The 24907-nt window shown below is 41.9% G+C and overlaps 1 protein-coding gene across 2 annotated transcripts in view; it reads right to left on the reverse strand.

The window, feature by feature from the left end:
- The window catches only part of LOC138267965 (receptor-interacting serine/threonine-protein kinase 2-like), a 180029-nt gene that overhangs the window by 104824 nt on the left and 50298 nt on the right, over positions 1-24907 (reverse strand). For both annotated transcript variants that reach the window (XM_069217257.1, XM_069217259.1), the window contains exons 3-5: positions 17260-17413; positions 9806-9961; positions 2228-2376 (exon numbers count right to left, since the gene is read on the reverse strand). In XM_069217257.1, the coding sequence (XP_069073358.1) occupies positions 2228-2376; positions 9806-9961; positions 17260-17413 (459 nt within the window). The remainder of the gene's footprint in view (positions 1-2227; positions 2377-9805; positions 9962-17259; positions 17414-24907) is intronic.

A 24907-nucleotide genomic window follows, 5' to 3' on the forward strand; every position in this document is an offset into this window, starting at 1 on the left:
GTTTTCAAGCCAGTGTTAAAGGTCATCCAAGTCTGAAATCGGGACAGTTTAAGTGGAGTGAGCTGGCCCAACAATGTGCTCTGCTGTATGTAAGGGTCATTCATCTCCAGTATTGAGGTAAGCTCAAACCCCACCCTTTCCCAGAAGACCTGTATTCAGTGGTCGTCACGTTCAGATCTTATGAAGAAAGGTGTCATCCGTACTGCAAAAACACCATAACATTAGGTCTAGACCTATTGTAACAGGCTCAGTGCAAAATCTTAATTTGTTTGAAGATCAGCCTGAAAGGCCACTTCCCTCCAGTAGGTAGGTCACCCTTGTCAGGCTCGAACTGAGGCAATATGTGTAGTCAAACCTGCAGACACCTCAATATTTCCCCATCATGAAGGTCATATTCTGACCTAAGTTGATCAAACAGCTTCAAAGCACATTGACCACATATGTTTCCTAGACTGAAGAGTCTGAAGTCTCCTAGCCTGCAAGTCCCACCTTTTAAAGCGTTGTTGGTCAGTTACCTCCCCCAGAACCTGACCATCACCTTAATCAACCTACCGTTCCATCCATCCATATCAGTAGCAACCCTCCAAATCCTTACTATACATTTTGTGATCCGTGGTGAATTTGCAGCATACCTGCCACTACCATTTAGGTGTTACTAGCAAATTGATCCCCAACTGAGGCATACATTAAATTCTTGACCCAATAAGCCCTGATATGTGAGAGGAAGGTACCTCCTTTATATACTTATCCACAAAGCTATAGAAATCTGCAATGCTTCCCAACGCAGCAATAAGTTCCTTAGCACTCTCACAACTGATTGAAAGAACACCTTAGATATTCAGTGCAAAAATAATTCTGCGAAATATAACGAAACTTCGGGAGGGAAACCATTTTGAATGGCATAATGTATGCAAGGGGCGCATTCCCCTGTTAGTAGAACTGCAAAAACGGCACAGTGGAATCTTTGAGATTCCTCGGCACCATTTTGTGGCATTTTTTAACACCTGCACAGAGCAGGTTTTAAAAGAAGGACCACCATGATTTCTAATGGGCCTCCAAGTACCTTACAGGATTAGCGCCAACATTTTTGTTGCTAATCCTGCAAAGTACAACAATAGCGTCAAAAAAAATTATGATATTGTCCCTAACCTGCGCCATATGTTTAATACAGTGCGCAAATGGTGGCGTGAGGGGGCTCTAAGGGGGACAAGATAAGAGGCATGTAATGCGGTGCCACTTTTCTTAAATTTGGGCCTTGGTGTCACTCAGTGACTTAGGGTCCCTTAGTCCTGTGATGCAGTGTTAAATCTGCTGCAAATGGTATTTGCTCCTGGTTTATCACTGAGGGGCATACTGACAAGGAATTGGCATATGGCAGGGCTGCAAGCCTTTTTGCACTGTGCCCTATGCCAATTCCCCCTGCACTGGTGCACAAATTGCTGCCTAGGGCCAATGCAGGCCCCCTTGCACCATGGTGCTAGGGTGTCTGTGCTGTTGGTAGGATTGTTTTTGTGCAGGAATCGACACCTTCCTGCACAAAAACAATCCAGAGAGGCACTTACCTCTTTATGTGTGTGCTTCAGGATGCAGAACACATAGAAAGAGGAAACAATGTGGAGGAATAAAGATAATTCTCCTTGTTGGACCTGCCCTTGGGAGGCGTACAGTCCTGATGCATTCCCAGGTTTGCAGATTCTTGTAAACCTGGGAAAGCGTCAAAACTCATGAGTGTTGCGTGGGAACACCCACCCCAACGCCCATGGTATGCCTCCCTGACGCAGTGTAAGGCGACACAGCGACTTGTGCTGGGTTGCCTAACACCATATCTATAAGGCTATGAAAAGCCACGCAAAGTGGCTTTGCATGGCTTTGTAGACATAGCTCAGCACTATGCGCTATCTGTGTGTCACAGGCTTGTAAATATGCCCCTAGATCTCTTAGGAGCCTAGTACAAATGTCAAATGGCCCTTCCTTGAGATGTTTGGTCACAACAACCCCCAGATTCCAGCTAGTGGCCACTGCACGCATACAAAAGCACACATTTAGGCATATGTGTAAATTGAACGTCAAAACCTCAGTGACATCATAACCTAACTGGAGACTAGATGGATAGGTTCACACCCAGATTTTACTGCATGGGTTCAAGTTAGCCTTAACAGCATTCGATGTGAAATTACTCTATGCAAAATTTGCAGTGCTGTATTTAAACTGTAGTGCACATTCTTACCTGTAGACATCTCCTGCAGCTGTGGGAATATCTCCTCTGAGTGTCTCTGGAGAGAGGTACACCAAATCAGAGGTCTCTGCATTGCTGGAAGTTAGCGAGAATGACCTCAAGTTCTGCATTCGCCAGTGTGAAAGGCCATAATCTGTGATCTAGAGTTAGGTATAGAAAGAAAAAAATTGGTTTGCAAAGCATCAGTGAAATGGAAACAAACATACAAGGACAAAACTGAACTCTTGGGCAGGGAATTATCAAATCATTGCGTAGCATCTCTTTTATGCCCTCTGCATTTTGTTTGTATGAATAAAATTGAATAGAGGCCATATCCATATTATAGCCAAGTCAGGCATTACTTTTATCCTGGTCAGGCCATTTTGCATTTTTCCCTTTTTATTCCAGGTGCCCTTCGCTCAGGGGTAACCCATCCTGTTTCTGCTGGAAGGAACTGGTTGAAGCTTAATACAACTGCTCTGAATTGTAGGTAAGAGGTAACCTGCCCAACATTGGCCAATTCGGCTAATTCCGATGCACCCATCATTGATGGGTGGATTCGGTCTGCACTTGACTCCCTTATCCCTGTCACGGTTAGAAAACATCATAGAATCCTTCCCCCTGCCCCCCAGTTCAGAGGCAATCTATGCGAAATTGCTCGAAAATATCCGGTGTAAATCTTATTGTGCATTGGATAAGTTCAAATATAAGATGGCTTTAAGAGTATCATAAACAATGGAGAGCTGCTAGAGCCTCCTTTTGTCAGATAAAATTAGCTCAGCCCACAACTGCTCAAAAGCTCTTTTTCAAGTTGTTAAAACACTTTTTGACCCCACAAATACGTATCTGGCCGTGCCTCTCTTACAACCCCAGTGTGAAGAGTTAGCCATATTTTGTGTAAAAAATGTGGCTGATATTCAGGCTTCCTTTTCCCCCCACACCAGAATGTATACCTCAACTGGTCTGCCTGGGTTGGGCCTGTGTATTGAGTACTTTTCAGTCTCTGGACTCACCAACTCTTTCTTCTCTCCTGTCTAATATTAAATCAGGTTCACCTCTTGACCCCTGTCCTCCTTCAGTGTTCTGTAAATTGGAATCACCAGCACTGGATTTACTTACTCAGCTTTTAAATATCTCCTTCTCTGAAGGTACTGATGGAAACATGCAATGGTCAACCCTTATTGAAGAAACCTAATTTGGATTCTTCTACCTGGTCAAATTACAGGCTGATCTGTCTTCTGCCTACCCTATCCAAAGTGCTAGAAAGGCATGTGAATAAACAGTGCATGTCTTTCACAGTAACTAATGGGCGGCTCCATTACTCTCAATCAGGCTTTAGATCAGGTCATAGTATGGAGTCAGCTCTCCTAGCAGTTACGGACTATGTTAGGGTTCAACTAGATAATGGTGACACAGCTGTAGTGAGTTCTCTTGGTCCTTAGTTCTGCCTTCAATATGGTGAACTACAACAAACCTCTTCAAAAATTAGAGGCCATGGGTGTGAATGACACAGCCTTGTCTTGCTTGAGCTCTTCTTTGCAAGACCGTGTGTTTCAGGTCCACCCTCATCAGCACTGCTCCAAGCCACACCTTCTACCCTATGGAGCATCTAAGGGTTTTACTTTAAGTATAACCTTGTTCAATCTTTATGTATATCCACTTGCAAATCTTGTGAAAAATGATGGTCTTGGTCTCTTGTCATATGCTGATGACACTCAGGGCCTCATTACGACCCTGGCGGTCATAGACCGCCAGGGTGGAGGCCGGAGGTAGCACCGCCAACAGGCTGGCGGTGCTACATTAGGTATTCCGACCGCAGCTGTGAAGCCGCGGTCGTCCAGCCGGGTCCGGCGGTTTCCCGCCGGATTTCCCCCCGGCTGGGGGAATCCTCCATGGCGGCGCTGCATGCAGCGCCGCCATGGGGATTCCGACCCCCTTCCCGCCAGCCTGTTCCTGGCGGTTTACACCGCCAGGAAGAGGCTGGCGGGAACGGGTGTCGTGGGGCCCCCTAACAGGGCCCCATTCAGATTTTCAGTGTCTGCTTGGCAGACACTGAAAATCGCGACGGGTGCAACTGCACCCGTCGCACCCCAGCAAATCCGCCGGCTCCATTCGGAGCCGGCTTCATCTTTGCTGGGGCTTTCCCGCTGGGCCGACGGGCGATCTTTTGAAGATCGCCCGCCGGCCCAACGGGAAAGTTAGAATGGTCCCCGCGGTCATTTGACCGCGGGGCGGTGTTTGGGCGGTCGGGGTCGGAATGACCCCCTCAGACTGTTGTCTCTTTGTTAGCCCAAGAGACTAACAGCGCAGTGGCCTAGAACAGCTGTCTTACACAAGGATTTTCACGGATGAACGCTAGCGCCCTCAAATTAAATGGGGACAAGACCAAGGTGTTGCTGGTAAGTAACCTTCCCCATCATCCCAATCTATGGCAGGAGTCCTTGTAGTTAAGAATTTGGGAGTTTGGTTTGACAATGAATTATCCATGTGCCACCAAATCACAAAGGTGGACGCCATCTGTTTTGGTATCTTAAGATGTCTAAAAAAAAATTGCTATCTTCCCAGCCTGGCCCAAAGAATGGTCAACCAGGACGTAGTTATTTCCAGACTAGATCATGGAAATATACTCTATCTGGGAGTCAAGGAGAGCTTACTCAGGTGGTTGCAGATTGTGCAAAATGCAGCGGCTAGGCTCCTACTACACCCTACAAAGTTCTATCTGACGCCCCGCTTGCTCCGTGAACTTCATTGTCTCCCTATTGAGTGTTGTGTACAATTCAAAGCAATGTGCTATTTTCATAAATGTCTATCTAATTCTGGCCCTATTTATATCTCAGGTCCCTGGTGGCACCGTACACACCCAGTTGATTCTTGTGGTCAAGCAATTGCGACCTTGCCTCAGTTCCTAGAATTAGGAAATCCCAGCAAGGAGGCTGTGCCTTTTTCTTTTTTGGATCCAAAGCTTGATACAGGGGCCAGTTAGTCCCTTCTGATTTTCTGAAAGAGGTTGAAAACTTGGTTGTTCTAAATTTCTTGGAAAAGGAACAGCTTTCTGATGTGTTTCTGGGTCCGTTTGGTAGAATAGCACTTGGAAACCATGCCTGGGTAGCCATGCACTGTTTAAATCCAAATATTATATATGTATTACTTCAGCAAACTCAGGTGGAGGCTATGGGAGGCATACCAGGACCTCACTGATCTCTTTTCTGGTAACATAGGTCAGCAGGTGATGCTAGCACTGCAGCGACTTCTGTGTAACCACCAGAACACACATATAATGCTAGAAAGATAAACTGTATCACTTTGACTTCTGTAGTGATCTGTGGGTAACTCAAAGGTCCTAAATTCTCATCTCAGGAGGGCACTTAGTGGGTTTATGCAACTGCTGCACAGATGTATATGTGCTCTGCAGGTCCCAGATTAACATCCCAGTAGGATAATACAGCAGAATTAAGCTCCTTCTGTGACATCTGCTGTTTAATGGCCAAATGGCAGTAAGATAGTGTAGTATTGTACTTGCTACAGAGGTCAATGTGTAATCTGCAAGTCACAGGTTCCGGCTGGGCAGGGTTGACTTATGTTTTTGTCTATCTAGGCACCACTCAGACTATCATCCTACAATATTTTAACAACTTTGATCCTTAAAAGTCAAAATTAAGACTACTCAAAGTATTTTTAAATGACCTAAACTGATAATATTTTTGCACATGCCATTGTTTTGCCCAGCCTTCAGCGGGAATTACTTTAAATTGCAAAGTATATATAATATAGCAGTCCAAATCCACCTCATGCAGCTCAGTTATTACTATGTTTTGTGGCTCGAGTGAATACTGAAAAATAACGTATGGTTTGTTTTGGTTTATCACAAACCACTGATATTTTCAATTAAAAAAAACAATGTAACAACAACCTTCTTACTCAGGGTCAGACATTGTTTACAATAATAAGCTAGGGAAAGAGCAATTCAAACTATACTGTCCTCCTGCTCCTTGCGTTATATTAATGCTTACAGAAAGGGATGTAAGGACAAAACCATGTGTTTTAGAAGAAGCTGAAGGAGAAATGGGACGTTTAATTTAGGGGAGGAGATAGGACATAGACTACATGTCATTTTTTATGCTTTCCAAAAGATTACCCACAAAGACAGTCATTGTAGTCAGCTAATTTAGTTTTTTTTAATTTTAGCAGCCTGATGTATTATGTTTCATGCCTGGTTTCAGATCCTCTAATAGTCACAATAATCGACCAAATTATAAAGTGTCTGGCAACAACTACCTGGGTTTGCCAGTTTCAGAACCTCCTTCTCATTAGATCTCAGATATTAAAAAAGCACCTAACAGTCCTGAATAAGGGCATGCTACACACATGTTGACTATCTGCATACAGTTAAATATTCAGATGTGATAGGATAATGTTATTGACATATAGTTTGGGATTGTATTTAAAATCTGACATATGCAAAGCACCAAACTCGTTGCTAAAAACTTCAGAAGCAAAGAACAAAAATGCACATATCCTGTAATGCTGTGGGAAAAAGGTGACTGAATCTCACAGGAGACTTACAGGCAGATTTATAAAAAAAGTGGGGCAGTGCAGCACAGCAAGTCACCTTGCTACCTTGCATTGCGTCATTTGAACAAGGCAGGGAGATGCCGTAATTTAAGGAATACGGCACACTCCTGTCCTTTCACCCTGCGCTGGCACACAATGGAACTGCCTAGTGTCAACACATGAACCTTTCCACCATGATGCAAGGGGGTCCGTGTTGGGGCGGGATTGATTTTGTACAGGAAGGAGTACCTTCCTGCACAAAAACAATCGTGGGAGGCTTTTTTCTCTTTCTATATGTGCTGCAGAATGCACCCATAATTGTGATGTTCCTGTGTATTTTTTCTTCTCTTTATACACACACAGTTTTAATTTATATTCACTGTGTGATCTTCTGACAACTGAGCACACACCTTTTTGAATATGATCAGTATTTAAAATACTGATACTGCAAAGAAGGCCTATTGTTTTAATGAATGATCGTTTTTGCTTGGAGTTCCCTTTGAAACTAACTACTTTTATACCCATACGTTCTACTTGTTCTACTTTGAGCCCCTGTTGCGCATTTAAATAGTATTGCCCCTAGTTTAAGGTGTTGTTTGGGCTGCCCCTGTTGTAACAATTAAGTTTAAATTAAAACACAGGCAACCATGCTAACAAGCAGTGCGCAACATTTTCAGGTGACAATCACAATAGTTGAAATGTATTGTTTTTTTCCCCACCCTTGGAGCAAAATCAGGCTGCTTTGCAGGTGAAAAAAAAGGAAAGTCAACCAAAACCCAGCCCAGTTGCTTTCAGAAGCTCACCCAGGTAGTCAGAAAATGTAACTACTTTAATAATAAAAATGTCTGACTGAATGCCAGGAGGACCCTGTGTCCGTAAAATGTTTTTGTTTTACAATGTGCTACACCCTTCTGCAATACAGGTAGGCAATTCCAGATAGCAAACAGGGGTTTGTGCCTCATTTTAAATCATATATAGGAGGGAGCATAAAAGGAGCGCCCCATCACATTGGTGATTTGTAATGACATATATCAACGGTTTGTAACTGCAATTTCGGCTGCAGACTATTGAACACTTAAAGAGACCTCAAAGGAGGCGGTCCAGTAAGTATTCATTGGGTTGGTCATTCTCCGAAACCCTGAGACTGTACATTTTGTGACGCAGCTTATTAGTAATATAGGTCACATCCCAGTGAGGGATCGCAAAAAGTCAGAATGCAATTTGTGTCCACTATTTGCTACCTTGCTTTTCATACATCAGGCCCATTGTTTCCACCACATTTGATCACTCACAGGAAGATGTTCACTGGTCAGAGGAAGGAATAATGAGATATGTAGGCCCATATTTATACTTTATTTTTATACTTTTATTTTACTATTTATTTTTATACTTTTTGACGCAAAACTGCGCTAACGCAGTTTTGCGTCAAAAAAATTAGCGCCGGCTAACGCCATTCTGAAGCGCCATGCGGGCGCCGTATTTATTGAATGACGTTAGCCGGCGTTAGCCGCCGGCGCTGTCTGGTGTGCGTTAAAAAAAACGACGTACACCAGGCAGCGCCGGCGTAGGGGGAAAATGGCATATGGGCGTCCAGAAATGGTGCAAGTCAGGCTGAGGCAAAAAATTTGCCACAACCCGATTTGCGCCATTTTTTTACAACGCCCATCCCCCATTGAAATGACTCCTGTCTTAGCAAAGACAGGAGTCATGCCCCCTTGCCCAATGGCCATGCCCAGGGGACTTCTGTCCCCTGGGCATGGTCATTGGGCATAGTGGCATGTAGGGGGGCACAATTCAGGCCCCCCTATGCCACCAAAAAAAATGAAAAAAAACACTTACCTGAACTTACCTTAATGTCCCTGGGATGGGTCCCTCCAGCCTTGGGTGTCCTCCTGGGGTGGGCAAGGGTGACAGGGGGTGTCCCTGGGGGCTTGGGAGGGCACCTCTGGGCTCATTCTGAGCCCACAGGTCCCTTAACGCCTGCCCTGACCCAGGTGCTAAAATCCGGCGCAAATGCAGGTTTTTTAGTCCCGCCCACTCCCGGGCGTCATTTTTGCCCGGGAGTATAAATACGACGCATATGCATCGCAGTCATTTTTTAAGACGGGAACGCCTACCTTGCATATCATTAACGCAAGGAAGGTGTTCACGCAAAAAAATTACGCTAACTCCATGAACTTTGGTGCTAGACGCGTCTAACACCAAAGTATAAATATGGAGTTAGTTTTGCGTCGAATTTGCATCGAAAAAAATGACGCAAATTCGGCGCAAACGGAGTATAAATATGCCCCCCAATGTGTTATACCAGTCACAAATGGAGCAAAATGTATTATTTTAAAACAAAAACACCTTGTTATTGAAGGACACGTGGGGGAAGAACCTACAAAGCTGCAGGACAGCAGGAGAGGCAATGCTGCATCATGGCCCACCAAATTAAGCAGGCCTCTACAAATGAAACAAAATGCATTTTTCCTTGAGGCAACCACTCCCCAAAAAGCATTAAAAGTTTGAAAAAGTGGGGTTTCTCTGTGCTGCCCGAAGCCTCCATGATCCCCTTCTGAGAGCTCACAGTTGATGGTACGAAGCACTTATGTATAATCCACTCTCTCCAGTCAGAGCAGGTGTGACAGGTCAGAAAAAGTTTTAAATCATGCAACTGACATACTTCATTCTTATGTTGCAGAAAGGCAAAGCAATGTCCTTTAAAGGCTGCCAAAGCTCATAAAATGGTGCCACATTGTGCACTGTCTACGCTATGATTGCGAAACCAAGGGATGGTGGAACAACAAATTCTTAACTTTTGCTAATACAGCAATAAAGCACAATCGAAGTGGGTTGGTAAAACAAATGAACTAGTAATGACCACCACAGAGGAATGTGTCAACTTGAAAGTCAGACCACGAAAGAGATTATTGTTTACAATGTTACATCGATGTGCCATGGACCGGACAACAGTCAGTTGCCTCGTGGGAAGAGAGCAGAGGAAGGGAGTAATACCTTCAAGTTAATGTCAAAATGTGATCGAAAATACAGACTTACCTTAGCTCTGTATGTTGCATCTAGGAGGATATTCGATGGCTTGAGGCCCTGGTGGAGAAGCGGAGGTTGAAGGCGGTGCAGATGGCATAGTCCCTCTGCCACATCTGTGAGGATCCTTGTAATGATGCACAAAGGCAGCTCGGGGTAAATATCAGGCTAGAAAATGTAGAATTAACATATTTTCATTCATCATCTGACCCCATGAAAGCATGCCAAATTGTTCAGCTTCTTGGGTTGCTAAATGCAGTTCTTGGGGTAACAATGTACTCACAGCAGATTTTCTATACACATCATTTTCAAGGTCCTATATCTATTAAGTACTTTAGAAAGGCCATCCAGTGATAAGAATAAAGCGTAGTTTTTCTACCCAATATTGCACCATTAACAAACCCCAACAATAAGGGCTGTAGAGGCCCCCACTGCTTAATGGTGACTTGTGAGGTTGTAAAACCTATTGTGGAATCATACACTAGCTTGCCCCTTCGGGTAAATTCATATCTCAAAGTTTCTATAGCTTAGCCAGTGCAACAGATGTAGAAGTTGTGCGGTGCATGAGAGATGGAGGTCTGGAGTTTAAAGACTGTAGTATACAGGAAAAGGAGCAGTTAGCAGCAAACAAGATGGTGCAACGTCTGTTTGGAGGTGCTGAGCATGTCCTTTGTGAAGTAACGATAGTGGTGGTTGTCAGCCAGGGTGCCAGTAGCTACATGGCTCCCTGGCAGATGCTCAAACCTTGTATATGTCTTCACTTGGTGAAATCCTGTGAATGTCCCAAGGGATTTTAACAATAGGTGGGTGCATTAGGTCTCATTGTTGTCTGTGTTTAGAGCAGATCGACTGGAGCTAACATTTTGATTGAACTGAATTGAGTCAGCAAAGTAGTATTGTGTGAGCATGCTGATGCTGCACCTAGTGAGTATGAAAGGCATAATCTGTCTCTCAAAAGTAGCAAATACCAGCAGGCTGAAGTAGAAAGGGGCAATATGTGAAGGTCTGCCACTATAAGAATCCCCGGAGGCTACGCCAGTCTGGTACAAGAGGGGCACACAGACCTCCACCACATAGAGTACATTTCAGGTTTTTGAGGAGTAGTGCTCTCTACTTCATCTCAGTCCTTCTACTGGCTCAAAGAGGACATTGTGGGACCCTGACCTCTGTGGCGAAAGTCACCCCACATCACCCGTGGACCGAGGAATCACCTCAAAGGCACCTCTGTTGACTGCACAGCAATCAGAGCATCCTTGAGCATCGGTACATCCTGCAACTTCAGCATCCAGACCACTCCAATATAGTCTATGGCAGTCATGCTATAAAGTTTAGAACTGGACTGGAAAATGCTCTGGTGGCCAGGTAATAGTCCAAAAGGACCCCATTAACCCCCCCCCCACCCCACCCAGGCCTTCATCCTGATTTGGTCACCCAAAACAGGCACAAGTAGTCAAACTATCTCTAACAAACTTTTGAAAAGTTTCCAAACTTTTTGTTGACTAATGCTTGTTAGCAGTTGGATTTAAAAGTGATAATATCCTTAAAAATCCAGAGGATTTTCCTGAAATAGGTCTCTCAACATTCATAAAAATATAATCTATTTTTATAAATTTGTGTCCTGGTTATTTCGTGCTGAGTGAATTTCTTATTCTGTTGTTTGGTACTGTTAAATGCTTTACACTAAGGGCCTCATTACGAGTGTGGCAGTCTGAGGACTGCCACACTCCAGGTGATGGTCGAACCGCCTCATTCCAAGCGGTCCGACTGCCACATTACAACTCAAGTGGGTGGACCCACCATGGGACCTCTGCCCCGCCAGGAACATGGTTCCCGACGGGGTTGACGGTGGTCTGAATTGTAGTCAGCCATGGCAGCTGAGTACAACTCAGCTTTCTGCCAGCCTTCCATGGCTGTCACCCTGCCATGGAAAGGCTGGTGAAAAACCAGTGCCGGGCGCCACAGGGTGGCCCCTGCCCAGCAAAATCTCATTCCGATGGTGCTGGTGTGCTACAGTAGTGGCCTCGGCTCCCTGTTCCCACCCGTCAGCCCAGCAGGAACGCGTAATACACTGTTCCTGCCGGACATTGTTATACGCTTGTGGGGGCACCAGCAGTATGACGGTGGCGTCCTCCCCGCGACCTTGGCGGTTGGCTCATCCGACTGCCAACCTCATAATGAGGCCTCTCGTTCCTTTGTACAAGCCTTGCTGCTCGAAAGACATAGCTACCCAAGGGTGAGCTAAAGGTTGTTCAGACAAGCCTGACTGGACCCAACAGTTTTTGCGAGTGTAATCCGCAGTAAAGACCGCACAGCCACATCATATAATACACCCAAATTCTCACTATAGCAATTTATAGTATTGTATCCGGTTGTTGGGTTTATAAGGAAATAGGGTGGAAAGTTAGGTAATAATTATTAATCAATTATTAATTTTTAGGTAACTATGTAATTGAGATTTATTATATAATATTGATTTAATATACTTATATTTTAGGTGCTGGTCGATACGTTTGTATGAGTAGAGGGTGGGAAGGTAATTAGGTAATAATTAATTAACAATTAATTTATAATTTATTATGAAATATTTAATTGATCATTAATTATGACAATTGTGTAATAATCATATATTTTAGTTATATTTTAGGTGTAAGCTGCTGGGACTGGAGGGAAATAGGCTATTATGTTGATTAAGTAATACTTAACAACAAATTCATAATTTATTATTAAGTATTTATTTGATTTTTAATTTTGTACATGGATTTTGTACAATATTGATTCATTGTAATTATATTTTAGTTAAATAGTCATTTCAAAAAATCATTCATGTATAAGTCAATATTTAATTGATTATTAATTATGTAAATTGTGTAATAATTATATATTTTTGTTATAATTTATGTGTGGGCGCCCGGGTTTGTAGGGTGGAAGTTAATTAAGTAATACTTGCTTAATAATTAACTAATAATTAATAATTAATTATGTAATTGTTTAACAATTATGTAAATTTGGTTATACTTATTTATTTTAATTATATTTTGAGTGTGGGTTGCTAAGTTTGTAGGGGTATAGGCTGGAAAGTTAGTTTGATAATAATTAAACAACCCTTGTTTTTAAATTGAAAATTAACTATTACATTATGAATTTGTAAATTGGATAATTGTTGTTTATTGTTTTTTAATTTTTGTATATATTTTACGTTAAGTAATAATGTTCATATTTAGAGTTTTATTTTTTTTGTAAATTAATACGGTTATTCAAATATGTAATGCTCTTGAAGTGGAGTAGTTTATCTATTGTTGCTTAAATAAACTGGAGTGGTATTGGTAAATGTAACCCTTCAGAAGTCCAACCCTTTCTCTACTATTGCACAGACTGGAGTGGGAATAGAAAATTTTGTCCCTCTGAATTCCAATGCTTCCCCTACTGTTGTACAGACTGGAGTTGGAATAGTAAATCTTATCCTTCCGAAGTCCAGCGCTTTCCCTACTGTTGAACAGACTGGAGTGGGAATAGTAAATTTTCTCTACTGTTGCACAGACTGGAGCAGGAATAGCAAACCCATTGCCCAGCTAAATCCAACACTTTCCCTACTGTTGCAGAGACTGGAGTGGAAATGGTAAATTTAACCTGCTCAAGTCCAACGTTTTCCCTACCGTTGCACAGCCTGGAGTGGGTATAGTAAATCAACCCTTTTAATGTCCATTGCTTTCCCCACTGTTGCACAGACCAGAGTGGGAATAGTATATTTAACCCCTCTGAAGTCTAACGCATTCCCTACTGTTGCATAGACTGTAGTGGGAATAGGAAATTTAACACCAACACAATTCCAACGCTTTCCCTACTGTTGCTCTGTTTGGAGTGGTAATAACATATTTGGCCCCTCTGAAGTTTTACAATTTCTCTGCTGTTGCATAAATTGGAGTCGGAATAGTATATATATTAGTCCCAGATTCCAATACATTTCCTAATATTAGTTAAAATAGTTTAATTAATACCTGTTCATAATTTAAATTTTATAGTATTTGTTTATATTTTAATTACTTTTTAAATTGTTATTTTATTTTTTGTAAATGTGTTTTTTTAGTTTATTTATTTTAGTTATTTGGTCATTTATTTACTGTTTTATATAAATATAAACACGCACAGATATATATATATATATGTATGTGTGTTTATATAAATATATATTTATACAGACATATATATATATATATAGCTTTATTTAATTAACATTATATTAATGGTTTATAATAAAATATTTAAAGATTTACTACTTTAAACTTTATATATATATATTGGGTCTGTTATTTGGGTCAGAGATATCATAAAAAGGTTGAAGGTTGTTTTTAGTTGAGGCCATCTTAGATTGGGATTTCAAGAACATCCTGCATTCCATAAGCCAATCTGGACAGGGAAAAATGCCCACATGGACTCTAGCCCTGCTTGCAGCCAAAATGAGTTTATAGAATGAAAGAGCTCTGTAATCACCACAGGTGATTAATCTTTCCTCCATTCATCAACATCCCCTCATGCATTCTGCTGGAGCCAGGACTGGACTGAAAACCAACATCAGCCCGGCAAAAATGTTCATACTATCACCATACTATGGGAATCCTGTACTCAGAGAAGGAGGTTGGCTGGATCATGGCAGCCCACCCCGCACTGAAAGTAGCCCTCTAATTTCTACAGGGGAAATTTCAGAGTGGCAGGAAGGCCTGTTTATCCCTGCCTGGAGCTCGCCTCCTGCCATCTTCAGCTAAGTGGCAGATACGGGCAGTTATTCTTAAATTTACAAAACAAAGCAGTCCTTCCGAGCCCTCACAGTGGAAGTCTGAACATAACAATAGCAGCATCCAGAGTGTCAAAGAGAGATAGTGAAAGCAAAGGCATAATTAATTGTTGCTTCCCCCAAGTAACACTTATAGCGTAGAAGTTACTAACTAATTAATTAATTGAATAAATAACCCTCTATTGTAACTGAATCACGAGAAGGAATCTGCAGTCCCTTCGTTTGCTGGAAGCTAGAGGGATTCATTTGCTTGCAATTTGTGGCCAGTCCCTTTTATCATTCCTAGTGGGCCATACTCACCACTTAACTACACCTTCTAAAGGGAATATTACATAAAATCGAACATAGAGGACAACTTATTTGGGGCATTTGTAAACTTTAATAAATCATGCTCCCTTTTAATTCATATATATATATATATATATATATATATATATATATATAAAGATACATACAAAACTCCAGCCCTTGTATTGCTAGTTGAAAAAGTCTGTCCTAATAGAACTGCTTGTCAAGCGGGCCTACTCTGAGCAAACAGCGTTTCCCTGAATGCCAGCTCAGCTGTCAATAGGGAATATTTTGCACTCAAAAGTGATTTCTTGTTTTTCTTTGAGATAAGGACTCATAGCTTTTTGAGACTTTGATATACCAGCTCCAGGTCTGAGGTATCACGCTGATTTACATCCCAAATATAAAGATGCTTATTTCACAGAAATTAGAACAGGTTTAATAATGAGAAAGTTCCTCATGGAGACCTTTTGTGATTATGCTGTCTAGTTTTCTCATTGATATGTCAGTGCTGGGCCTCAGCCATGGGTTTTGTACTCCTACCTGCTCTGCTGTATGTAGCAGAGTAAGTCTGGTGTAGCCTATTTCTACTCCCTAAACCTCTCTGTATTCCCTGTCGGACGGATGCTTCTTGAAGACCTTTTTTGTGGCCAAAAAGGTGGATATTGCGTTCATCGCACTCCTCGGCTGATTTCACAATTATTTTGTGAACTGCAAAATCGCAAAATGCTGGAGGGTCAGAACAAAACATACATATAAGGCGTACCACAAAATAAACTGTAAAAAAGTTTTATTTTATTTTATATTTACATTTGCAATACTTCAGCAATGAGTATCTATACCTATATATTGTCTATTCAATCCATGTTCAATCTGGGTCGAAAATAAAACATTACAAAGACCACAGCCCACCCACACTAATCACAAAGGTCAATTTGTAGTATATTTACTGGGGATTTATTGGGATCCATCTAACACATCATAGACTTTCTGACCATAGTCCATCAAAGACTGAAAACCAAATTGCAAGTGAGTGAAGTCAGATGATAGACGTCAGAGAGGATGTACTGATGAAGTTTCGGTCTGAAGACTAAAGAGTCAGCAAGACCATCTTCAGGACTGAGTGACGCAAACAAAGCCAAATGGACAAAGTTCTGAGGATCCGAAGACATCATCAAATACTAAACCATGTTCTACTTTTGAAAAATCAGTCCCAGACTTTGTATAGTGAAAAAGGAAGAGGTACAAAGTTCCACAACCTTTTGAATAATTTGTAAATACCCAAACTCATCTCTGTACATGAAAGAATCCTTCAAAAGATACTTCCATTTATGGTTCATAGTGAAGCGTACACCCATGCACTCACCAGTGTCCTGAGCAACTGAGAACAGTGTGTAACCAAAGTGTCTGGAGATGGAACACAAGTGATGCTCAGCAATACTTAGAGCAGGACTGAAGCAGAAAAATAATATGGAGATTAAAATTGAATTTCACAGAGTGGCCTAGAGAGAAAACAGACAGAGAAACGAGCAGTGCAGGTGGAGATCACTGGTTTCAGTCAAAAGGGAAATGCTATACAGACTAGGGAACCACCCAACCCTACATGAATACAGGAAGGTTGCAACATATATGGAGAACAGAGAAGGGGATTGCTCCACATCTGGAAGCGGATGGCCAAACCCTTAGAGCTGGGAAATAAATGCTACCTTGAACAAAAGATTGACCTTTCGTTCTAAAATAAAACTTTTGCTTTGCAGTTCAAGTCAACATGGTGTTCTACCTCTAGAATCAAGCCATAGGGTAATAACAGGTTGCTTTTAAAGCCCCTGGGTAATGAAATGCTCTTACTGTGGAGAGCTTCTGTGCCATACCATAAAGGCTTTTGCATGAAAACAGCCCCATTTCATTAATATCAACATTGTTTCCACCCAGCCCCTGTTTACGCTTAAGAGCGAATGGACCTGCAATGTTGCATATCACAAATTTAAAGAGTCAGATAGAATGCACAGCAGGCTGGCGGGAGTTTGGAGAAGGTATGCATGATGAAATGAGAGCTTTGACAAGGGCGGCTTGTAGATAGAAACCCTGGAGTGGAACCTATGCTATAAACTCTGTCTACAAATAACTCAAAGCAGAAGAAATATGATGTAGGTGCATTCATATTGAACTGACTTTTATCACATCACTGGTGCAGATGGTGCATTTGTTACATTTTACTTAAAGTCACCATCCTTCAGAAAGAAAATCTAAATTTCTCTGTGTGGTCAAACAATCTGACATGATGCATTTTGAAAAAATGATAAGATGATATTTAATGCCCCTCCTCTTGCTCTTGCCCCAACTCCAACTAGTTAATACACCATGCTACTTTTTGGTGTGTTGTGTCTACCTGGTGTATGAGAGAGTCCAAGGATCCACCAGGAATCCATTTTGTGAGAAGTCCATGCAATCCCTGGAACCGGTAGAAGCCGATCACATGCAGGACTCGCTCAGGCTGAATACACCGAGCTCTTGCTACTTCTTTCAGCAGCTCCTGCCAATCACTGTGAGGAAACAAAATAATTTGTCAACTTAAATACAAATTAGGAAGGAATCTGATATTTTGAACATTATAGTTCATGAAGAGGTTTGAATCAAAATATTGCACTGACTGTATTTTAAGGATTTACTTTAACTGGTTATGGGATCGAAATAGAGTAACAATAGCAAAACCAAGCGTGACTAATCTACTCTCCTGAAAATCAAACATGACAACTAAACTAAACATGATAATAAGAATTGTCTTACATGATGAAAATATGCTAAGTAAGAAGCACTTAAATAGAAATGAGACTTACAGCACGCAGTCATTCACATGAAAGGCCGATAGCTGCCCTGCTGCGAGATGTCCAACAACATACTGACCTTATAGGACAAAAAAAATAGTAGACAGCAGAGTGATACACAAGGAAGAGTGGGAGACGAAGAAGGTGAGAAGTGTCACAGGGGAACAAAATTTGCAGAAGGTAAAAAGATGTAGCCAGGAAGGCGGTATGAGATTCTGACCTAAAAACTAAGGGCCTCATTATGAGCTTGGAGGTCCCACCGCAGGACCACCAAACTCACGGGGAAGATGCCACCGCCATTACAATGTTCTTGTTACCGGGGGAACATTGTAACAGTGCTATGATATAGGATGCGGTTCCTTTAAGGGAGCCGAGTCCTGTACCGCAGCACAGAGGGGACCTACCAGCACCCTCGGAATGTGCACTGCCTGCAAAGCAGACAGTGCACATTGACGGTGCTGGACAGGAGGGCATGGGAGGCTGGCCATGGCCATAGGGGCATGGGTCCCCCTTGTGGCCCCAAGGACTGGCTTTCCACCAGCCTTTTTATGGCTGGGTCCCGCCATGAAAAGGCAGGCAGGAAGTGGGGTTGTAATCCGCTAGCCCTGGCTGAGTACAATCCCGACTGCCATCACCATGTCAGGAACAATGTTCCTGGCTGGGACGGCGGTCTGTTGGTGGGTCTGCTTGCCAAGGTTGTAATTTGGTGGTGGGACCACCTGGAATGCGGCAGTCTGACTATCAAGATGAGTGTGGCAGTCCTCGGACTGCCACATTTGTATTAAGGGCCTCAGTGAAAAATAATTAAACTATTTTGTTAAAAAGATCTCTCATCACAATTATGATTCATCAATGTCAATTTTTCATTTAAGGCTGTGGCATTTTTAGGTTTGGCAAAGGCTTTGGGTCTGCCAACCCCAAAATATGGGTCTGTTTGTGTGAGATTCTTTCAGCTATTTGTGGGAGACATTGCCAGCCACATCCTGCATCAGCCCAGATGAGTATTTCAGTCTGACCATCATGCTTTTAGTTGTTTGGAGGTTCCCTTCCTCTTAGTAAATACTTCCACTGGAATTCAGAGGGACTATTTAAAAAAAAAGTAGACTCAATCAACATGTCACATTCATTCATCTCAAACATGCACTGTATGCAAAAAGCAATCCTTCTACGCATGTAAGAAACATTGGTTCACCATACAGCAAAACAAAATAATTACTAAGGATGCCAAAGGACCATTTATTTTACCAGGGATGGGAGGTGGATCACACCTACCTTGAGAAATTGAAGCCAAAAACGGGTACATATTCCCGTAACATTACAGCATGCTGGTAGATGGGGGGGAAGCATGACTTCCCACAAGGGCATGAGTGTATGACTTCTGGACTCAATAGGAGCAGAGATTCTAGATACCGGTTCGTGAGGCACGGAGAGCGGTGGGGTGGTGAGCGGTGGGGTGGGGTGGTGGTGAGACACTTGCGAGAAAGGTATGACCTTTAAACTCCAGGGGAACCGATGTCAGCAAGCTGTTAATGTTGCTATCTTCTTTTGTTGAAATGTATATTGACTGACTGAACACCAGATGATGGTCTTACCTGTGACAAGACATTGAACGATGTGCACTGTATGCAATGTTCCACTATAGTGATATGATGTGAATGGAAAGGGATTGGTGATGTCGCAGTATAATGAGCATCATGTATTACCCAAATTTAAGGTATAAAATGACAAATAAAAATATATTAAAAAAACATAGGTGCCTAGTCATGATATGATTGGTCACAAATTACAAGGAACCTGGTGATATATCCTCTCAGAAAAAAATCGCTTTAATGAATAATGTGGGAGAGTTTCACATATTTTCTTGTCTTAAACAATGAAAGTTACCCCATTGTGATCTGCAAAATCAACACATATCCATTGTAAGTGTATTTTTATCGTGATGTAATGCTCTTTAGGGATAGCCAGCGTGAGAAACGGGTCCCAAGTTCTAAAGGAGGGGGCACACATCCTAGTTCGAGGTGGATAGAAACATGTATTCCCTGGTCACCTTTGTGTGCACAAGTTGCAGGCTAAATGTTCTAGCAAATATCAAGGATCCTATACACTCTTGTATCTACACGTGGCCAGCGGGGTTCCAAAAGCCAGTTTCTTCACCTTGAAATACAGGTGTACCTTTTCCTTTATCGTTCCCTATTACTTTTGACACCTTCTCAATTAGGGTTTATTTGAGCAAGCAGATGGTGTGGTTCAGTACTGTGAAAACCCCCCGACCATCTGCAAGTCTTAATAGTGGAAAGAAACAAGCTGGCCACAAGACTAGTGGATTGCCTCGCACAGCCCCTATTAGGACACTGCTGTTACCTATAGGCTTGAGAGGGATTTAGGGATAAAAACAATTGATTGTGGTCACCATACAAGGATTTTTAATATCTGTGATCTCTTAGGTTACCACCCATATCAATAGGGAGGGTTGCTGGATAAGAATATTCCAGTACACATCTTTTAGAGTAAAAATCTTTTACTCGTCATTTGGGCATACCCAACGACATGCTCATCTCTAGCCCAGCTAAGAGCTCCCAAGTAGGGACATCTTAAGGATTTTGGAGGGTCTGGGCCAAACATATTTTGGGGCCCCGTGTTTGGAACAGCTTTCAATTTATGATCCAGATTAAGTCCTTTTGTGCCCTCTTTGGCCAGGCCATTGACAGTGCACAAGCACACTAACCAAATTCATATGGGGATTATATCTAATATTCAGGGTACCGTGTGTTTTTAATTTTGGTACACAATTGGCAGTAATACTAGTGAGCTGCTATTATCTCCGTGACCCCCTCGCATTTCTCATATGTGAGGTCCTGTTTGATCGAAAGAAATAAACTTTTTTTTATGGATGTTGCGTGAAACATAAACACATTTCTCTGAAAAAAAGCTGCAATAGACTCTCACACGTCACCCACAATAAAAAATAAATGAAAGAAAAATGGCTTTTAAAACCGTCTATGTAAGATTTATTCAAGAGCATAAAGACAAAACTCTTTGCAGAACATAGCTGGCTCTATCAGGAGGCCTCCTAAAAGACTGGGGCCCTGGACCAGAGCCCACCTTGCCCATGCTTTAAAACGTCACTGCTCCCAAGAGGGACAACTATGCACCAACAGGATGGTCGTAGTGAGGAGGTACCAGATGAAGAAGCATGCCACTGACAGCGAGTGATGTTTACGGTCTTGTTTTAGGAATACCCATGAGCGAGGTTAATGACAGTCTCTTAAGGCAAAATTGTTAAATATCATTCTTTGTTCTGAATCAGAACTTTCAGCAAATTAAAAAAACTTCAGTGGGTGCCCTGTTACTTGCTATGTGTATACCACTCTTTGGGAGAGCGCCCCAACGTATCCCTTTTAAAATACTTCTCATTCCTCCTTTTGTTACTATTAAAAGTTAAATGTCACATATTCGCTGCAGTGTATATTTATACCACCAACATGAGTGGCTTTAAAAACATTTGCTCAGGCCTGCCATTGCAGCCTTGAACTGCAGTGAGTAAAGCTGCAACGGCCCCATTGCACCAGAAACCTTTTGGGCATGTTCAAAAAGTACATTTGACGCTAAGTCACCTGTAAGTAGTATCTCAAAGCCCATAAGGTCTGGGTGCATAATGTACAAGTGAGGCATACCTAGTCATTTCACAGCATATGCTAAAATAACTCTTGTTATAGTAAAACTGTATTTGTGACTAAAAGTCATATTTATCACAAATCACTTGGGAAATATCATTCAACAGACTTCATCCGTGAACCATTATAAAGTTTAACAAAAATCTAAATCAATGGTAATGGTATATTTTGTTAGAAAGGCCACAAATAAAATTAGATTGAAGCTTGATGTTCTTTGCCTAAAAGCCATACAGTAATTAAATCAGTCCTGACTAGACTTACCCTTCTCCAGTGACGTGACACTGACTTTCTCTGATGATAAGGTGTGAAAACGATTTCCTAAAGGAAGGGAGTTTTCTTGGTTTGCTAGCAGGAAAGTAGGAAGAGCTAAATACAGGTTCCTAAGGGTCTGCTTGTAATTCTTCACAAAACAATCCTGAGTCCTGTGAATAGGTTACTGTGCATGTAAGTGACCACTTCACAGTTCTCACACATTCATATGGTTGTCAGTCACCACCAGCACATTCTTGCTTGGCTGGATAGGTGTCAACATGGCACATGGTAACAAGTCCTCGGCTTGGTTATAGTCACTCTCAACCTACATACCATTTCATGTCCCACATAAATCTTCATTTCCTGATGTCAAGAATAATATTACCGATATGGTTGAAGAACATCGCTCTCCGGAAGGTGGGAACAGTAGTGGCAGCAGAGAGTTGGCAGCCATTACAAGCTTGAAGGCTGTGTGTCAGGGTTAGATCGACCATTTGGAGGGCGACCCTAGAGAGGGGATTGTTACCTCAGGAGTACTCCACAATGAGTTTTTGTTGGAACAAAATCCAGGGCAATGCTATTTGGTTTGTGGGATAAATTCAGGTCAGGCGACGAAAAAAGGCAACTCCGTTATGAGGCAAATCAATGTAATATTCAGAGAAACAGGAAAACCACCTGACGCAGAAGCTCTTAAATACACAGCAGGGACGCAGAAGCTTTTAAATTCACTATAGAACATTTTCTATGGCCCATGTCTCCTAGAAAAGAAAAGGCAAATTTCTTGTCCATCAATAAATTGACCCCTCTGACTCCTCTAATTTAGACTTAATCCCAATAACATTCCAACTAAGAATGGTTGCAGTTTTTAAGTGCGCTGGTAATGTGACAGGAAGTTTTGCTGCTATGTCTATGCCAACTAATGGAGGGTCCGCTAAGACAGCAGTAGATGCTGGCAAGTTATTTAAGTGTGGGCTAGTCTGGAACCAGAAATTGATGGAGATTTAACCATAGCAATCCAGGAGTGTGGGTAAAAGTGGATGTGCTAGCAAATAATTTAGAAGCACAAACCCTGACTTACAACAATGGGAGGTAGATTGCACAGAAAATATCTTGGGCTTTATGGGCAAGAACACATCAATCAGTCTCTGGGAAACTACTGAGTGCCAAAAAGTGATTTGCGGTGGGAATGCAGAAGGGGGACGCCCTTGGTTGATGGACTGCTTTCAAATACATCAATTGCAGGTGACAATAAAAGTAACTCAATGGAAGGGTTTTAACAGTGCTTTTGTTTACCAGTGTTTGGGCACATTTAAACAACACCCCTGAGCAATAGTTGGATGCCTAAAATGTATATTTACGCAATGTCCCATTAATACCGCCTTCAGAGGGCCCACGCAACCAACCCTGCATACCATCAAAATATCAGACACATTAGAAAAACAAAAATCACCATTAGTATAAAGCCAGTGTAAGCCTTTGTTTTGTAACTGAGTGGGAGATTTAATACTATTTTAGGCCAGGCACTGAATGTTTTAAAATACTACCACATATGCACATGCCCAAGAGGGAAGACTGATTGTAGGGAGGCATGGTCCCTGCTGGGCCAATTTCCCATCCACCCCATCCTCCCCTTACACTCTTCTCCTCCCACCCACTGGACTATCACTGCCAATTGTAGTGGAGTATGTGCATTGATGCAAGTAGGCCTCTCTTACCCTTGGTCAAGAGGTGGGATGGATGTGGAATTAGTGCTACCCGTCACATGCTTGTTACAATTGGGAAATGCTACACCTCCAAATCCAGGTTCCACAGTCTGAGAGGGGACTGAAGCTGGAGGTGCTAAGTGAGACTACGACCTTTCAAGTGGCTACAGACACTGTGTATTACTTGTAAACTTGTATTACAGTACAAGTTATTCTACATAGTGTTTCTAAATATTATTCCTTTATTTCTGCTCTAGGAAATAATTTAGTTTTCAGCAACTTCAAACAGTGGGTTATACAGAGATTATTATGAGCGAATACATAGCTGAACCAATAAACTGTAATCTTGCTGACCAAAAAAATTATTTTGTTGTAGACATCGAGATTTCTACAGAGCAAGTTAAGAATGGCATGAAGAATAGGTGAGGTGAACCTATCCAGTGTCTCTGTTTCTCTCTCTCATGTGCCATCCCCTTTCCCCTGAGCTACTGCTGACTAGCACACAAATCCTTTGCATGGTCACCAGTGGGTTTAGAGAAGTGAGGAAATTAGCACCTCTCCTTTTGGTTCTGGATTGCCATAATAGGGCAACCTTCAAAGTTTCTTGTCAATTTTTGAAGCTAGTTAAATAAGTAACTTTTTTTTATATTATTGCATACATCTTAGAAATACATTAGAATAAATGCCTCAAACAATTTGCACCCATTTCACAAAGGGCCTCCGCGCTTGTGGCGGAGGTCCCACGGTTGTGGCTGCGGGGTCCATACTCATGGCAAGACCTCCATACTTCAATTAACCATTGCGGAGATCTTGCCACAAGACCAGGGCCCCGCAACGAGTGCGGGCTCCCCCGCCACGACTGCGGGGCCTCTGCCACGACTGCGGAGGTCATTTGAGACACACCCCTTAAAAAAAAAAAAAAGATAACAATTCTTTCCTTATATAATGTTAAAACTGAATAAATAAATAAAGATGGATTATAAACATATGAAGTAAGAGAGGGAAACCACAACTTTGGATATAAGCCATGATTTACACCATTTTGTAAAGCCCACTGCGGTGCTCTAATTGGTCATAACTGTAACTTCCTACTAGCTGGCATCTGCAGAATTAAGTCCATCATAGACTATATTCAGAAACGTTGTCAAGTTCCCAATAAAATGATTGGTTTGCAGAGAAAGGCACACCTTTTTAGCTTCTTTTATTGTACGAAGTGAAAGTTTCCTAAATGTTGGCAGCATATATTTATTACATATATAGCACAAACCAGGGTAAGGACATAAAACAATTTGTAAAGGAGTATAAAGCAAACAAATCTTTAAAATATTTGCTGCAGCTGCCAGGTTGGAGTCAATATACCGCTGTCTGTGTTGAAAGTAGGATTCCTGAAGGTATCCTGAATGTTTCTAAAAGGACACATCTACTAGATCCTTCATTCGAAATGAGTCAAGTAATGCTTTTCTGATGCCATGTTTACGGCTGGATTTCAACATTTTCAATAGATATTCAATTGGAGGTAAACTATGTTCTTTAATTAAAGCGACAATATCAGTAACTGAAAATAGGGAAGAATTTGATTACTT

This window comes from Pleurodeles waltl, chromosome 12 (assembly GCF_031143425.1).
Source record: "Pleurodeles waltl isolate 20211129_DDA chromosome 12, aPleWal1.hap1.20221129, whole genome shotgun sequence".
Taxonomy (NCBI): domain Eukaryota; kingdom Metazoa; phylum Chordata; class Amphibia; order Caudata; family Salamandridae; genus Pleurodeles; species Pleurodeles waltl.